The sequence below is a fragment of the Haemorhous mexicanus genome, chromosome 17 (assembly GCF_027477595.1).
Source record: "Haemorhous mexicanus isolate bHaeMex1 chromosome 17, bHaeMex1.pri, whole genome shotgun sequence".
Lineage (NCBI taxonomy): Eukaryota > Metazoa > Chordata > Aves > Passeriformes > Fringillidae > Haemorhous > Haemorhous mexicanus.
The window spans coordinates 13,877,067-13,891,664 of record NC_082357.1 but is presented as its reverse complement, the minus strand read 5'-3'; the positions used below and the strand labels follow the sequence as shown (position 1 = coordinate 13,891,664).

General features: G+C 49.2%; 1 protein-coding gene and 1 long non-coding RNA gene across 5 annotated transcripts; both read left to right on the top strand.

Moving 5' to 3' along the window:
* The first annotated feature begins 1,494 nt into the window (after positions 1-1,494).
* Positions 1,495-2,085, top strand: LOC132335528 (uncharacterized). The gene is made up of 2 exons (XR_009488677.1): positions 1,495-1,629; positions 1,725-2,085. It is a non-coding gene; the product is annotated as an uncharacterized LOC132335528 (long non-coding RNA).
* Positions 2,086-3,569: 1,484 nt separating this feature from the next.
* On the top strand, positions 3,570-13,938 carry DHRS7B (dehydrogenase/reductase 7B). Of its 4 annotated transcripts, XM_059861232.1 has the most exons (8): positions 3,585-3,645; positions 4,533-4,670; positions 8,042-8,217; positions 9,734-9,849; positions 10,505-10,715; positions 11,352-11,444; positions 12,728-12,880; positions 13,207-13,938. In XM_059861232.1, exons 3-8 carry the CDS (start codon positions 8,067-8,069, stop codon positions 13,410-13,412), a joined length of 930 nt encoding a protein of 309 aa, XP_059717215.1. In that variant the 5' UTR covers positions 3,585-3,645; positions 4,533-4,670; positions 8,042-8,066; the 3' UTR covers positions 13,413-13,938. The 4 variants fall into 4 exon arrangements, with proteins under 4 accessions (XP_059717212.1, XP_059717215.1, XP_059717216.1 ...); XM_059861229.1 differs by lacking the exon at positions 4,533-4,670 and having other exon boundaries at positions 3,570-3,645; XM_059861233.1 differs by lacking the exon at positions 3,585-3,645 and having other exon boundaries at positions 3,741-4,670; positions 8,046-8,217.
* The last annotated feature ends 660 nt before the right edge of the window (positions 13,939-14,598 follow it).

Below are 14,598 nucleotides of genomic sequence, written 5' to 3'. Positions count from 1 at the left end.
CTCTGCAGATGTGCCTGTGCCTTTACAGCTCTTGGGGGCCCAGCCCTCAGCCTGTACCTGCTTTTCCCCCTCCAAACCAAGAAGTAAAGGCAGTAGGGAAGGACAGGGTTGGGTATCCTGAGAGCAGTGAGGCTGAAGGTAGGAAATACTTCTGTACAGCTGTCCTCTCATCAATTAAAACAACCACAATTAGCATCTATTTGTGGAAATGGTGCCTCAGCTTTGCCATTTCTGTGTGGGACAAGACATCACTCTCCCCTGGAAGCATTCAGCTCCATTAAAGTGGCTGTGGAGTGGGGGGATCTTCAGCTGCAGGAGGAGAGGGTATTGCTGCCTCTCCCTCTTCCCCAGCTCTTGGGTTATCTGCAAGGATTGGGGATTTGCAGCACGATCACATATCAGAAATGCAGTTTCACTAAGTCTACACTGTTCTCACACTGAGCTTGGAAATGCTGCAGTGCAGGCTCTGGAGGAGACAGTAATTACAAACAAACCTTATAGAAAATAGCTGGAAAAGAAAAATAATACTCAGGTGGTGGAAAAAAACTGAACTGCAATGAACTGAACCTGCAGCAAAATTCTCCCAGAGACGAGAGCTGAGAGAAATAGTGACCAAGTACCCAGAAAGAGTTCTCTGAAAGGAGTTTGATGTCCTTGAGTCAGAGCCCAGTTCCAAACCAGAACTATAACTGAGGCAAAAGTTGAGACCATTTTCTTGGGTCACTGTCTGGAAGGGACACAGACAAATCTGCAAACTGGGCAAAGAACTGGAAAAGCCCAGAGAAGCTCTTATTTTTCTGTTTTCCATCCTAGGTCTGTTTTTTTCCCCCCCTACCACCCTAGAATGTTTTCATTGACTCCAGTTATGGAAGCAGGGAGGGGAGGACAAGAGTCTGCACCCTTCTATGAGAGGCTGAGACAAGAAAATCTTTAATCCTGCCACAGCCCTTGGAACATTTACATCTTCCAGCCACAGGCACTGTGAAACTGGGAGCTCTCAGTTCAAACTAGTTCAAGGATGCTTTCCCTGGGGAAGGGTTTTGTTACCCTGGGGGGATTTCTGCCCAGATCTTTGCTCTTAGGGTAAGCAACCAAAGGTTTTCTTACAGAAAGAAGCTGCATCTTATACTCCTGGAAAAAGAAAAAGTGATAAATACGAGCCCACAGGAACTAGGGCACAGAATTGCTGCCCTAGAGATTAGGGTTAAAAGGCTGCAGATCTGCCCTCAGTGACTGCAGATCACCAAACACAAGTGCAAACTCAAATCCTCGAGTTTGGAGATTCTTTTCTTTTCTCTCCCTCAAGAAAGAGATCCTGCATTGCAAGAGGGCAGGGACAGAACAGCAGGATGTTTGTCAAGGAAGTGTTAACATGCTAAAAAGGATTCCAACCCTCTGCAGTTGTGGCCTGACAAAATGAGAAAGGAAAGAGATTTGATTGCAAATAAAACCAGCAGGCAGAGTTTTACATTATGCCAACATTTACCAGTTGGGGCTTGCCCAGTCTGCAAACCAGTCCTAGATTTGGGGGAGAGTCTTCCCTGGTGGTTCTGAGAACAAAGACACGTTGGCATCAGTAATCTTCTAATTCCAGTGCCTGATGTGTCAATGAGCAGCTCTAAATCAGAGGTGAGTTTCTTGCTAATTACATTAGATTAACATAAGGAAATGGAATCCCAGCCAAAGCAACAAAGTCAAGCTTTACTTCACTGACTTCTCTCCAGCTGCAGCTCCAGTCTGAGCCTTTGCTGTGGGACTTGGTTTCAATCAACTCTGCCAGCACCTGGGAGAAAGCATTTGAGCAGATTTCTGTTCCAAGAACCAGCTGGGAGGTGCCAGGGAAATGAGCAGAGCAGCCTGGGCACAGCTCTCAGGTCACTCTGGGCTGTGCATGAAGCTCCAGCTCTTGCTGCCCCACCTGGGTGGCAAAGAAGGACTGAAATGGCTTTTTCCAGCTCTGGTTTTCAGGAGACTGAACCAACTACAGCTCCCAGTAAGGCTGCCATGACATAAACTACCTTCTTCTGGGTTTTATTTTTCAATTTAATTTGTGTAAATAAAATTATTGATTCTTCCATATCATTACATATTGTCCCTGAGGTCAAAAAAGTGCATTATCATCCTTCCTTTCAGACAGTAATTTTTAGGAAGATTTTGAATTATTTTCTAATCTTTTCCCTGAAACATTGATCCCTTACTAATGATGAACGAGCACTGAAGCTTTGAATTAATTTCAGTGTTTTCCCTATTAGAAGAGAGGAGCAGAAAAAAGTTACCATAAAAATGGATGATAAAACCATCTTTCAAAGAACTGCTGCAAAAAGCTGTCCTTTATCTCAGGGAAGGACATCTGGGATTAAATACCCTTGGAAACATTTCAGTATTTCTGATTCCTCTGTAAATGTCCCTTCTGCTCACAAAAACCTTCACTAAGAGCAACTCCCTGTGCCTTTCCTTCCTCAGGGCAAGAGTCCTGACACATTTGGACTTTTGGGATCACTGGGGCCCGGTTTGTGCCCTTATCAGTGCCAAGGGATTTAGAGCTGCACATCCAGGCCCCATTTCTGCACAGAGCTCTTGGAAAATCAGAGAAATCGGGGGTTTTCCCCATCACGGATTTGAAAAAGGCTCCGCAGAAATGTCTCTTTTCTCCTACAGGAATTTACTGCTGTTCCTCACAGTCACGCCTTGCACAGTCCTGTCCTGTGCCACTGTCACCCTCAGGAGGGGATTTTGGGGGTGTCCTGTGCCATTGTCACCCTCAGGAGGGGATTTTGGGGGTGTCCTGTGCCACTGTCACCCTCAGGAGGGGATTTTGGGGGTGTCCTGTGCCACTGTCACCCTCAGGAGGGGATTTTGGGGGTGTCCTGTGCCAATGTCACCATCAGGAGGGGATTTTGGGGGGTGTCCTGTGCCACTGTCACCCTCAGGAGGGGATTTTGGGGGTGTCCTGTGCCAATGTCACCCTCAGGAGGGGATTTTGGGGGTGTCCTGTGCCACTGTCACCCTCAGGAGGGGATTTTGGGGGTGTCCTGTGCCAATGTCACCCTCAGGAGGGGATTTTGGGGGTGTCCTGTGCCAATGTCACCATCAGGAGGGGATTTTGGGGGGTGTCCTGTGCCATTGTCACTGTCAGGGTGGGGTTTTGGGGGTGTCCTGTGCCATTGTCACTGTCAGGGTGGGATTTTGGGGGTGTCCTGTGCCATTGTGACTGTCAGGGTGGGGTTTTGGGGGTGTCCTGTGCCAATGTCACAGTGCCCGAGCTCTGAGGGGAGAGCAGAGCGGCTGTGGAGCCTCCCTGCCTCCCTCCCTCACCGAGCATATTCCAGAGCAATCCTGTGCCGGGCTCTGGGACGGCCCTGCTGAGCAGGGAGACTGAACCCACGCCCCACAGTCCCTTCCAGCCTGACCCCTTCGGCATTTTGGGACTCGGGGACTGAGGGCAATGCCCACCCGGCGGAACCCCGGGAGGGCGGTACCCCTGGTTGGCATCGCCGCTCTCCGGCCGGGCTGCACAGGCGGGAGGACAGGTGAGGGCAGCTGCTCTCCCACAGCCACTTCCGGTTGGCGTCACGGCCAGCGGAGTCCGGGCGGAAGCGGCCCGCGCCCACTTCCGGCGGTGCCCATGGTGACGGCGGCGGCCAGGTGGGGACAGAGGGGACAGGGAGGGACAGGAGGGGACAGAGAGGGACAGCCGGGAGGGGCCGGGGGCCTGCGGGGCTCAGGGGAGTGCGGGAGAGCTTGGGGGAAGGCGGCGCTGGGGCGCGCAGGGAGGCCCGGCGCTCTCCGGGACAGAGTTCCCCGCTGGTACCGACATTCAAAAGCCAGTTAGAGATAAATCAGGGACACAGCCGGCCGTCATGGCCTCACGGAGGTGTAGGTGGCTCTTGATTTGGTAAATGTCTGCAAAACGCTTTCTTTGGAACAACAAATGTTTCAGTTTTCTGATCAGGCCACCTTTGTTTCTGTCCCGAACACCGAGGGAGGAATTCCGTGTGGGAGGGTGGAATTACACTTTGGAATTACACTTTAGACCTGAGTAGAAGGGGCAGGAAGGTAATAAGGAAACGATTTCATAGAATCCTAGGCTGGCTCGGGTTGAAAGGACCTTAAGTCCCACCTCATTCGACCCCTGCCAACACCTTCCACTAGACCAGGTGGGATTCCAGGTAATTTCCCGAGTCCAAGCTGGTTTCTGGGTGCTGCAAACATATTTTTTCCCTTTTTGCTGCACTTGAAGAAGTCAGGCAGGATGCACTGAAGGACTGCAGAGACCCAGCAGAGGCTGATGCTTCACGTAATGCCTGGCTGGCCTCGGGAATTCCAGCTTTCCTTGGGAATTCCAGCTGGGTTGTTGCTCTCCTTCTCCTGCTCCCTGTTTGGAACGAGGAGCTCTGCCCAGTTGCTGCATTCCCCCTGAGGAGTTTTTACTGCTTTCAGAGTTTGAATTCACTTCTGTCTCCTCAGTGTGGGGGTTAAATTCCCCCTGCCCTGGAAAGGTCAGAGCCTGTGTTCCCTGTGTTTGTTTTTAGAGGCAGCCCGGGGCTCGGCTGGCATTGGACACTTGCTTGGATCGCTGCCAGTTCCACATTTAACTCGGGGCTGTCCTGAGGCAGCACCGAGGCAGCTCCAGCTCAGAGCCACTGCAAGTGAGCCCCTTCCTTTCTCAGGTAGGACCTTGTGCTTTCTTCAGACTAAAGCCCTCACTCAAGCCTCCAGGGGCTGTGCTTTTTTCCTTAGGAAAACCAGGTTTTTTTCCCCCCTTCCTTTTATCCCCCCAGCCTTGGGTTTGGGGTTGCAGCCTCCCAGCTGGTGCCACTTGTCACCTAAAGGACAATGTGATTCTGGGAGCCTGGAGCTGCACAATCAGCTTTATTCCCCCCTTGTCTGGGGAAGCTTCCAGGGGTTTGGTTCTTTAGGATCTGCTCTCATCTTTGCACCCTTGACCTTAATAATGAATAAAGTCATTAATCCTTGTTCCTTCAGAAAGCATTGTCCTGGCTTTTATAGGAGAACAGCCAGTGTTGTTTTAAAGGGAAAGTTCTAGGGTTTATTTTTAATTGGATAAATGAGATTTATTCTATGGGAAGCCTTCAAAAAATTTCCTATCACCTGTATTTGCTGACATTATCAGTGTTCTGCTCTCTGATAACCTGCATGTTCCAGTCCTGCCCTTTGGGATGGAGAACAGGGAATTGCAGGACTTGGTTTGCAGTTAATGAGCAGAGGCTTCTCCCAGGCTGAAACCCTGGTGTAATAAACATCAGCTGTTAAAAACAGAGGGGTTTTTCCAGCCTGAATACCCAAATTACTGAACAGAGGTGACAGTGGGGTCTCAGACCTTGCAGCAGCAGGCCTGAGATGGTGAGTGCATCTCAGATGAGGTGTGGACCCCACGTGTCCCCCACCCCCACCCCCATTTTTAATGTGACACAGCATTTCCTGCTCTGGGCTGCCTTTGGCTGCTTCAGTGTTACCAAAGTTGTGATGGGAGAAGGTCAGGAAATCAAAGCAAAACTTGTTGCTGTAGGTCTGAAGTGCTACAGAAGTTCTTCTGTCCCAAATGATTTATTCAGCTGCGTTGTCCTCTCTCTCAAGTCTGACTGAACTGAGATTTTCTTTGTTTTGGGGTATTTTTTAAGAGGACATCCGAGCACCTTGGAAAAGGGCACTGCATCTGCATGCCCCAAAAATATACATTATATATTATTATATAATAATATAGTATAGTATACATTAATGATATTATATTAATGCAGATATAGTAATAATAATATATTTATATATTATCATATATGGAAATTATATATAATATATAAACAATATATAGATTTTATATATATATATATAGGGATTTACATCTCTGATTGGCAAATCCTTGTCTCTCTGGCTCCTCTCCTTCTCTTCCCCATCCCATCTTTCCCCTCCCCAGAGCTGTTACCTGGTGGCTCAGGCTCCAGCCTGCAAGCTGCCAGAGCAGGCTGTTGCTCCTGCCTGGGTTCTGGTTTGCTGCAGCCCTCAGGCAGAGATGGACAATCTGCCCACTTCCTGTGTATAACATGGGAAAAAGGAAAGAAATACAATAAAAGATTAGAAATATTTTTCGGATCTCAGTGTGCTTTAGCTAGGAGAGGTGCCAGGAAAGGCCCCTCTTCTCAGTTACCTTTTCACCTGTATTTCACTGAAACCACAGCAGGGCCAGATTTTTCCAGTGCCTCATGAAGGAAGTGCCAGTGCAGCTGTCAGCTCCCACTTGGGAAATAATGAAAGGGCCTGAACGTGGGCTGAGGATTTTTTCTGATGCCAGAATGTCCTATAAGCCCAATGTCAGCACAGCACCTGTTGTCCCTGCCCACACTTTGTGCTGTGAATCTCAAGAGACTTTTGAGAGAGCAAAAAAAGGGGAGTCATAAAGAAGGCAGCTGCTGAGCATGAACCAGTCAGGAGAACCTTCTCATCCAGCCTGAAAATCCAGTGGCCTTGTGTCAAAACATCTTTTTCCCAGGAATTATTTCAGGGGAGATCCATTCTCTTATGTCAGATGAACTGTCCCAGTCCCTGGCTGCAAACCAGTGCAAACACACCCTGTGTGCTCTCCCAGCACAGGGTGGAGGAGTAAGATGCTCTGCAGTGCCTGAGCTGAATCCTCCTTTAGGGTTTCTGCTTTCCCACTCTGGGCACACTCCCTGTGCCCTGGGGAGCTGCTGCTCTGGTGTCTCCCTGCATTATCCACACTGGATCCCACCAGGAAGGACTTGAGACCCACAAGAGTCACTTTGGGAATGGGAGGCTCCAAAGGACCCCAAGGAGAGCTGTGTTCTACCTTGGTGGCTTTGTTTTGAGACCTTGCCAAGTGTATTTAGAGCTGTCTTTATGTGTTACTTTATTGTGTTCCAGCTGTACCCCCAGAAATAGTTATTTTATTCAGTTCACTACTATTTCAGCAAGCTGTTCACTGAGCAGCTATTTGAGGAATTCTCTCCAAGCCCCTGATGGATATCTGGAAGAGCCTGACATTTTCCACATTAGCTCTGTTCCATGGCATGCAGAGCCTCTGCCATCCCTTCAGTGACACTGAATTCTGCCTTAGCATTGTAGTTACCTCTTGTTTTCTGCTTCTCATGCTCTCCTTTTGTTTGAAGGAGCACAAGTTGTGTGCCCAGAATTTCCCAGTATCTTCCCAGTAAAGGCCTGTCTTGCTGTTCAGACTGCAAGAGTTCAGACTCTGCCTGCATGAGAAAGAAGAAGGGAAGGGAAAATACCCTGGTGTTTGGTTCTGACTTCATGTGTGACCCAGAAGATTTCAGGAGGGGGTTGTAATTAACTTTACTCTTACACCAAGCTTTGATAAAAGCTCAGGGATATACAGAGGGAAAATTAGTGGCCTTTTCACAGGAGTCCCACTTGCTCTTTGGCCCTTAGTAAGCTGTCACATAAACTACTCTCTTGAAGGAATGGCTTAGCAAGGAGATTAGGGCTATGCCTTGGTATCAGAATCCAATCCCAGGATGAGATTTCAGTGTGTTAAGCAAATTACTGCCTCAGAGAGAAAACCTGGAGCCTCCAAAAGACAGATTGGCTAATATCCATCTGGGATAACACACAGTAACTGATCTCTGGCTTGTAGATACTCTGGTACTGGCTGTTCTAGAGAAACCTGAACAGTTTTATACAATCAGAAGAATGTGGAGAAATATCCCAGCCCTGAGGAACTTCATCACAAGAGGGTGAATTTAGGGCAAAACATGGGAACAGCATCCCTGAACCTAAGTTTGTGATGGGACAGCTGACAGGATGCAGTGCCAAGTGTCCTGCTGGGATGTTCACATCACTGTTTCAGTGCTTAAAATTGGGTACTGATGTGAACTTTCCAAAACCTAAAGGAAGGGATGAGAAAATCTGCTGAAGATACAGAGGTACCTCAGTGGTTTATTGGTGGTCTAAGGCAGGGTTAAGAAGAATAATTTTGGAGTAATTTTCAGGCCTTTGCTCATTTTCCTCATGGTGAAGTGATCTGTTTCCTTTCACCCTGTGGCTCTAGGAAGACAGCTGAGAAAGGAAGGCTGATGGATTTCACCAGCACTGTCATCATCCCGCTGCTCTTCGGCAGCCTGGGGATCTTCGCGCTCTTCCGGCTGCTGCAGTGGGTGCGCATGCGAGCCTACCTGCAGGAGGCTGTGGTGGTGATCACAGGGGCCACCTCTGGCCTGGGGAAAGGTATGGACACAAACAGGCCACCAAGGGCAGCACAGGCAGGGGGGTGTGGCAGGAGCAGCTCTTGGAACAAAGCAGCAATGAGCTGAAAGTTCCTGTTGATTGAGTTTTGAGGGACGTGGCTCCCACCTGAGCTGTAACCTCAGCCAGTGTGGATTTATAGGCAAAGAAGTCTCAACATTTGGTACAAAAAATTTAAATCACCTTGTATAAACTAGAGCTCATCAAAGCAAGGAATTAGATGCTGTTCTTGTGCTGTCAGGGGTCTTTTCCCTAAATCCTGAAAAAGCCAGGAAGCCAAATTGTTTCTTTAAAACCTCCCAGAACTTGTGTTCTGCTTTCATGTACTTCCAGCTGCTCTGCCAAACTTTCCACTCCTTCTCCTTGTCCCTCACTCTTAAGTTACGGTACCTTTCATGGTACAAATCCATCCACTCTAAAGTCAAACTCTTGGCATTATTAACACCAGGGAGTATTTTTTTCCAAATGAAACTTATGTTTTGCTTCAGTGGCTACATTCTCTAATTCTGCTTTCTGTAATTGCTTTAAAAGCTGCTTGAAGAGAAGACAAGGTGCTCTCTGCTATCAAGGCCTTTCATTAGGATAAGTACATTTATAGAACAAATAGAGCTTTAATTGATGCTGCCTTTGCATGAGATTTGTCCCTAAGGACAGGGGTGTTCAGGAACTGGCCAAAGGAGATGAACTGGTTCTCTCTGCCTGCCTCAACCAAAGAGTGGGAGTGGTAAAGGATCTTGTACTTCTCATCAAGAAGAGAGGAAATTAGTATTCCAGGAGAGACCTTCCAGCTGGAGCTCTCTGTGCTGTGGGGTGTAGAGACTTCCACCACTGTACTGTAAAGTTTCCTCCCTTTTTGACTCATTTTCAAGATCTTCTCCAACTCCCCTTACTCCTAGTTATTAATACACCAGACCACCTCTAATTACTGTGTGTTCATTGCCATCCATTCTCATCCCTTGTGCAAACAAGCAGTTTGTCCCTCTGGCTCCCAGAGGAGACAGGAACATGCAATTAGGAGGACAATAGCCTGGCATCCCTTCTCCAGGCTTTTCCTCATGAAGAGAATCACCTTGATGAAGGCATTAAACCCCAGGCTCCCAGAACCTCTGGAGGTGTTCATTAAAACTGAAACTCCAAAGACCTGTGTTAGATGACACAGGGTAACTGTGGTCCCTCTTCAGAAGGGCATAAAGTCAAAAATGAAGAGGCACAGGCAGATGTGACCAGCTGAGGGGGAAGATGTGTGAACAGCACAGTAAGTGTCTAACCAGCACAGTAGGTGTGAGCACAGCAGCTGCCTCATGTGTCTGTCACAGTCCCAGGAGAGTGGGAGTGGCTGTGACCTCTCTCTCAATCAGCCTGGCCACCACACAGCAGCAATAAAGCCACCTCAGACCCTGCAGCAAACAGCACTTGGAGCTCTCACCAGGGCTGATGTGGCTCTGTCCTTTGGCTGGTATACACATTCCTACTTTTCTCTCTCCTTGTTTCTCCACAGAATGTGCCAAAGCTTTCCATGCAGCTGGCTCCAGGCTGGTGCTCTGTGGCAGAGACAGTGAGAAGCTGAAGGAGCTGGTGCAGGAGCTTTGTGCTGTGAAGAATCACCGCAAGAACGTGAGTGTGGCACCAGGACAGGCCCCTGGGCTCACCTGGCCTGGATTTCTGCTTGGGCTCTCACAGAATTTACAGAATTGCCTGTGGGTTGTTCTCTTGAGCAATAGGAAAAGTGCAGCTCTGTGGTTAGGGATGGATGCTGATACAGGAGTACACTGAGCTGGCATGTCATTCCTTGTAAAAACCTCCAAAAAGAAGCCAGCTTGGCTAGAAATGGAAGTGAAAGCACACGAGGGCAGAGTGTCCAGACCCCTTACACCTGCACCTCATACACTGAATCTAGAAAAGTGACTTTATTTCTGCTTTTATTTTTTATGTCTATGCTGGCTGACTGTGGCTAAGAAAGGTACTGCTGGTTTCTGCAGAAAACACATGGGTTAGGTTTTGCCTTTTTCAGATGCATTTCCTTTAATAAGACAACAGGAAACTTCAGTACTTGAGGAAGATCTCCCTTGTCCCTTTCCTAGGCTCAGGGATAAGGATCAGGCTACAGGAGCAGAGAAAGATGAGCACAACTTGCTTCTGCCATCAATTCCTGCCACGTGGAACAGGGTCTGGATGGCCTTGCTCCCGTGCTTCCAGGGCTGGGGGATCCCACCATGAGCTGGCACACCCAGCACTGAACTGTACTTTGCTAACTTGAGTTTCTTCACAGACACACGAGCCTCACACCGTGGTGTTTGACCTGTCAGACACCAAGGCTGTGGTGAATGCAGCTGAGGAGATCCTCAAGGCCTCGGGTCACGTGGACATCCTGATCAACAACGCTGGCATCAGCTTCCGAGGCACCATCGTGGACACAGGACTGCATGTGGATAAGAAAGTGATGGAAACAAATTACTTCGGACCTATAGCCCTCACCAAAGGTACCTGTGGTGCACAGGGTTTGGCTGATGCCTCTGCAGACCAGCACAGCTGAGCACAGCTTCACTTGTGTTTGTCATTGTGGCTGGTACAGCCCAGGCTGAGGGGAGGTTTGGGGTTCTGGGCAGGCCTGAGGGCATGACTGTGTGGGAAATAGCCCAGTGGAGATGATCCCTAGTTCCATCTCCTGATTCCAGCCTGGCAGGGGCTTGGGAAGAGGTCCAGTTATCCTGTCTGCCCTGACAGAACACTGGAGAACGTGGTGGGGGTTCCAGTGGAGCTGCAGCTTTCCTGGGAAGTTTGGTCCCACAGAAAGCTCAGCCTGGAGCATGTCAGCTGCAGGAAGTGGGAAGATGTTCTGGTGGGAGGAGAAGCAAATCCTGCTGCCCACTGTGTGGGAGATCAGAGCCACCAGAGCAGCCCTTGTGCAGCCTCTGGCACAAGGAATCTCCTCACAGGTGACCCTCCCAGGCAGACACAGCTTCAGTCAGAGGCATCCCAAGCACTGTCCCAACCCCTGCACTGAGGAGGGATCTTGTAATTCCCTTCAGCATCTCTGAGTGCTCTGAAAGCTTTGATTCTTGACAGCAGCAATGGCAGGACTGTTGTCTGAATGGGTCTTTTCTGTCCTTTGCTAGCACTTCTCCCCTCCATGATCAAGAGGAGACAAGGCCACATTGTGGCCATCAGCAGCGTGCAAGGCAAAATAAGCATTCCTTTCAGATCTGCATGTAAGTACCTCCACAGAAGATGGGAAAGACATATTTGGGGCACCAGGCTGAATAAATACTTGGCTCCTGCTTCCACATTTAGCTCTCCATGGAATTGGCTGTGTGCAGGAAAGGCAGAGCTGTGCATCACCCTTAATGGGGTCACAAACCACTGACAGCCACTCTTAAATACAAAATCTTAGCCCTGTCCTAAAGTTTCTAAGGGATGGAGAATATGTTTTGAAAACAGCTTGATAGTCCTATCTTGAGAGTCACTATAATTCCATAATTTTATGGTATTTTATCCTTGTCACTTGTCTGCATTATCTCCTCTAAGAAAGCAGGAATTTTTGGTTTTAATAAATTATGAAGTGCTATAGTACAAACAATGCCAGAACAAAAGCCTAAACAATCTTGATCCAGAAAACTCTTCATGCTAAGTCAGTTATGACAAGAAATATTGGTGGGATTACTGAAAAAAAGCCCTTTAAAAGATGGATGAACTAAGATGAGAGAGCATTTGACACACAAGCATCTGTAAATCACTGAAAGTGAACACCAGAAGTAGAGAGGTGATGGCATACAGTGGGTCAGGAATGATGCTGAGGGGGGAAGAGCCTGGAAGGTCTGAGCCATGGGGTTTTGCAGGTGATGTGGGTCCAGTTGCTGCAGGAAGTGTGTTCTGAGGAGCTCCCAGGGTGCTTCACAGGACCAGAGCCACGTGGATGTGGCAGCAGGAGCTCAGCCCTTGCCTGGGTCCTCACAGGGTGTGCAGCCCTTGCTGAGCTGGCTCTGGTGCTGCTGGTGTGGTGGAGGCAGTCACCAAGCAGAAGGAGTCACTCAGCCATTTCATGGGGGGAAATCCTGCCCTAGGCCACATTTCCCTGCTGTGCCTGCCTGTGTGATCTGCTGTTCCCTTTGTGCAGCCAAGCCCTGAACCTGCTCTGCAAGTCCCCAGTGCTCAGCATGTGCAGGGCAGCCAGCTCTGCCTTCCCAAGGCTTTGGGTCTCCTTTATCAGGAGTGGGAGGCAGCTTGGGCTCACTCTGCAGTGCTCTGGCAGGGATGTGATAGTAAGCTCAGGATCCCAGCCAGTTTTGAACTTGAGTTTACATTTTGTCTTCCTAAATTGCCTCTGACTGCCACTACCTGTTGCTGCCATTCACTAAACAAAAACAAAAGTAGAGGCTGGAGAACAGCTCTTGCTGAGGAGTGGCTGCATTGCAGTGAAAATCCCATTCAGAAAGTGAAAATTCCCTCAGGCCTGCTCCTCTCCTTGGTGCACGGTCCTTTTCCTGTTTTCCAGATGCTGCCTCTAAGCATGCTACCCAGGCCTTCTTTGACTGTCTGCGAGCAGAGGTGGAGCAGTATGACATTGAAGTGACAGTTGTGAGCCCTGGGTACATCCAGACCAACCTGTCCCTCAACGCTGTCACAGCGGACGGATCTCGCTATGGAGGTGAGATACACTCAGTGCCCTTTCTAAAGCATCTCCATGTTACTGTAAGGGGTGTTTGCAACACATGGGGACACAGGTTAGCCCTGAAGGATCAAAACCCAACTCTGGATGCAGGGTAGGAACAGCAGGCCCCAAAATTTAGCCATTCCAGACAGCAACTATTGCCTTCAGGGCCAGCCATGAGGAACACCTGCCTGTGCTCCCATACACAGCTGGAGTGAAAACCAGAGCAAGCAGCCACGTGCAGTTAGAGCACTCGTAGGAAAGGTACTCAGTGGGGTTTTCCTGCTGCTGCTGGTGGTGCTCACTCAGCTTTCCCTTGGCAGTTATGGACAAGACCACGGCCGAGGGACAGACGGCGGCCGAGGTGGCTCAGGTGGTTCTCAATGCAGTGGGACAGAAGAAGAAGGAAGTGCTTGTGGCTGGCCTGACCCCCTGCCTGGCTGTCTACCTGAGGAACCTCTGCCCCAGGCTTTTCTTCACCTTAATGGCATCTAGAGCAAAAAAGGAGAGAAAAGCAAAGGGCTCTTAGAGCTCAGCTGCCCTGAGCCCCTGCAGTTGGCTGGGACATCACTGGAGGTGCTCCTGCAGGAAAATCCTTTCTCAAAAAGCTGTTTACCATTGCATGGAGACTGGGAAGTGGTTTTCCCCACACTGCTGGAAGACAGCACCTAAACCTCAGCTGGAGAAGGAAGGGTGCTTGGACAATGGGGGAGAGCTGAGGTGCAGGGGAGGGCTCAGGGGAACACTGCAGCCGGGGAGGCCCCTGCCTGGGAGACTCCTCACCTCACTGCAGCTCAGCTTTACTGGCCTGCTACAAATAAAACCCACCTGTTCTGCCTTCACACGAGCAGACCTTGGCTGTCCCCACCCCTGTGAAATACAGTCCTCAGCTGGGAGCTCTCGTGATCAGTGTCTCATTCCCACTCCTTCCAGTCTGATCCAGGACATGCTGCTTGCAGTGGGAAACTTCACAGCCTCTTCCTGTTAACGTGCCAAGTCATCTGATAAATTAAGCTCAGTCCAATGCCACTTTTAAAGAAGTAACTGATGTACAATTTGGGTGTATTTGGCATCATTTTACCTGTCTGAATCATGCCCTACTGATGTACTGGGACAGTTAATTCTGCAGTGACAGCGCTCTGTGGATCCCTGCCTAAGGAATGCAGGGAAGCACTGAACAGGTAGGACAGCACAGCAAGGCAGCTGCTGCCAGGACACACTGCACAGGTGACAGCAGCACACCTGGGCCACCTGCAGCTCAGAGCAGGTGTGATCCTGTGGATGCCAGGCACTCTCTGGCACTAGAGAAGAATCCATGTGTGTAAAGTGCAGAGTGTAGCAGACAGACCCTTTGTTCTCATCTGTTTTCAAGCAATCTCAGATGGTAATTAGGATGACATCCAGTGGGGAATGACACCTGGCTGTTCAGGTATCACTTCAGGAGCCTGACAGCCTGAAGGGGTGCTGTGTTCCATTCCTCACCTCCTCATGTCAGGGATACCAGCACCATTAGGAAAAAGGAATTGCTGCACAGAGATAGGACAGAAGTAATCTTAAAATTGGAATAAACTCAACTAATAGGAACCAAGGTTCAGACCTCTCCTGCCACCTCCATGCACTTGCCAGCATTTTCCATGTGTCCTCCTCACACGTCCTGCCTGGGAGTGCACATCTGATGACAAATAAATTACATTGCTATGAAATGAATCCCTTGG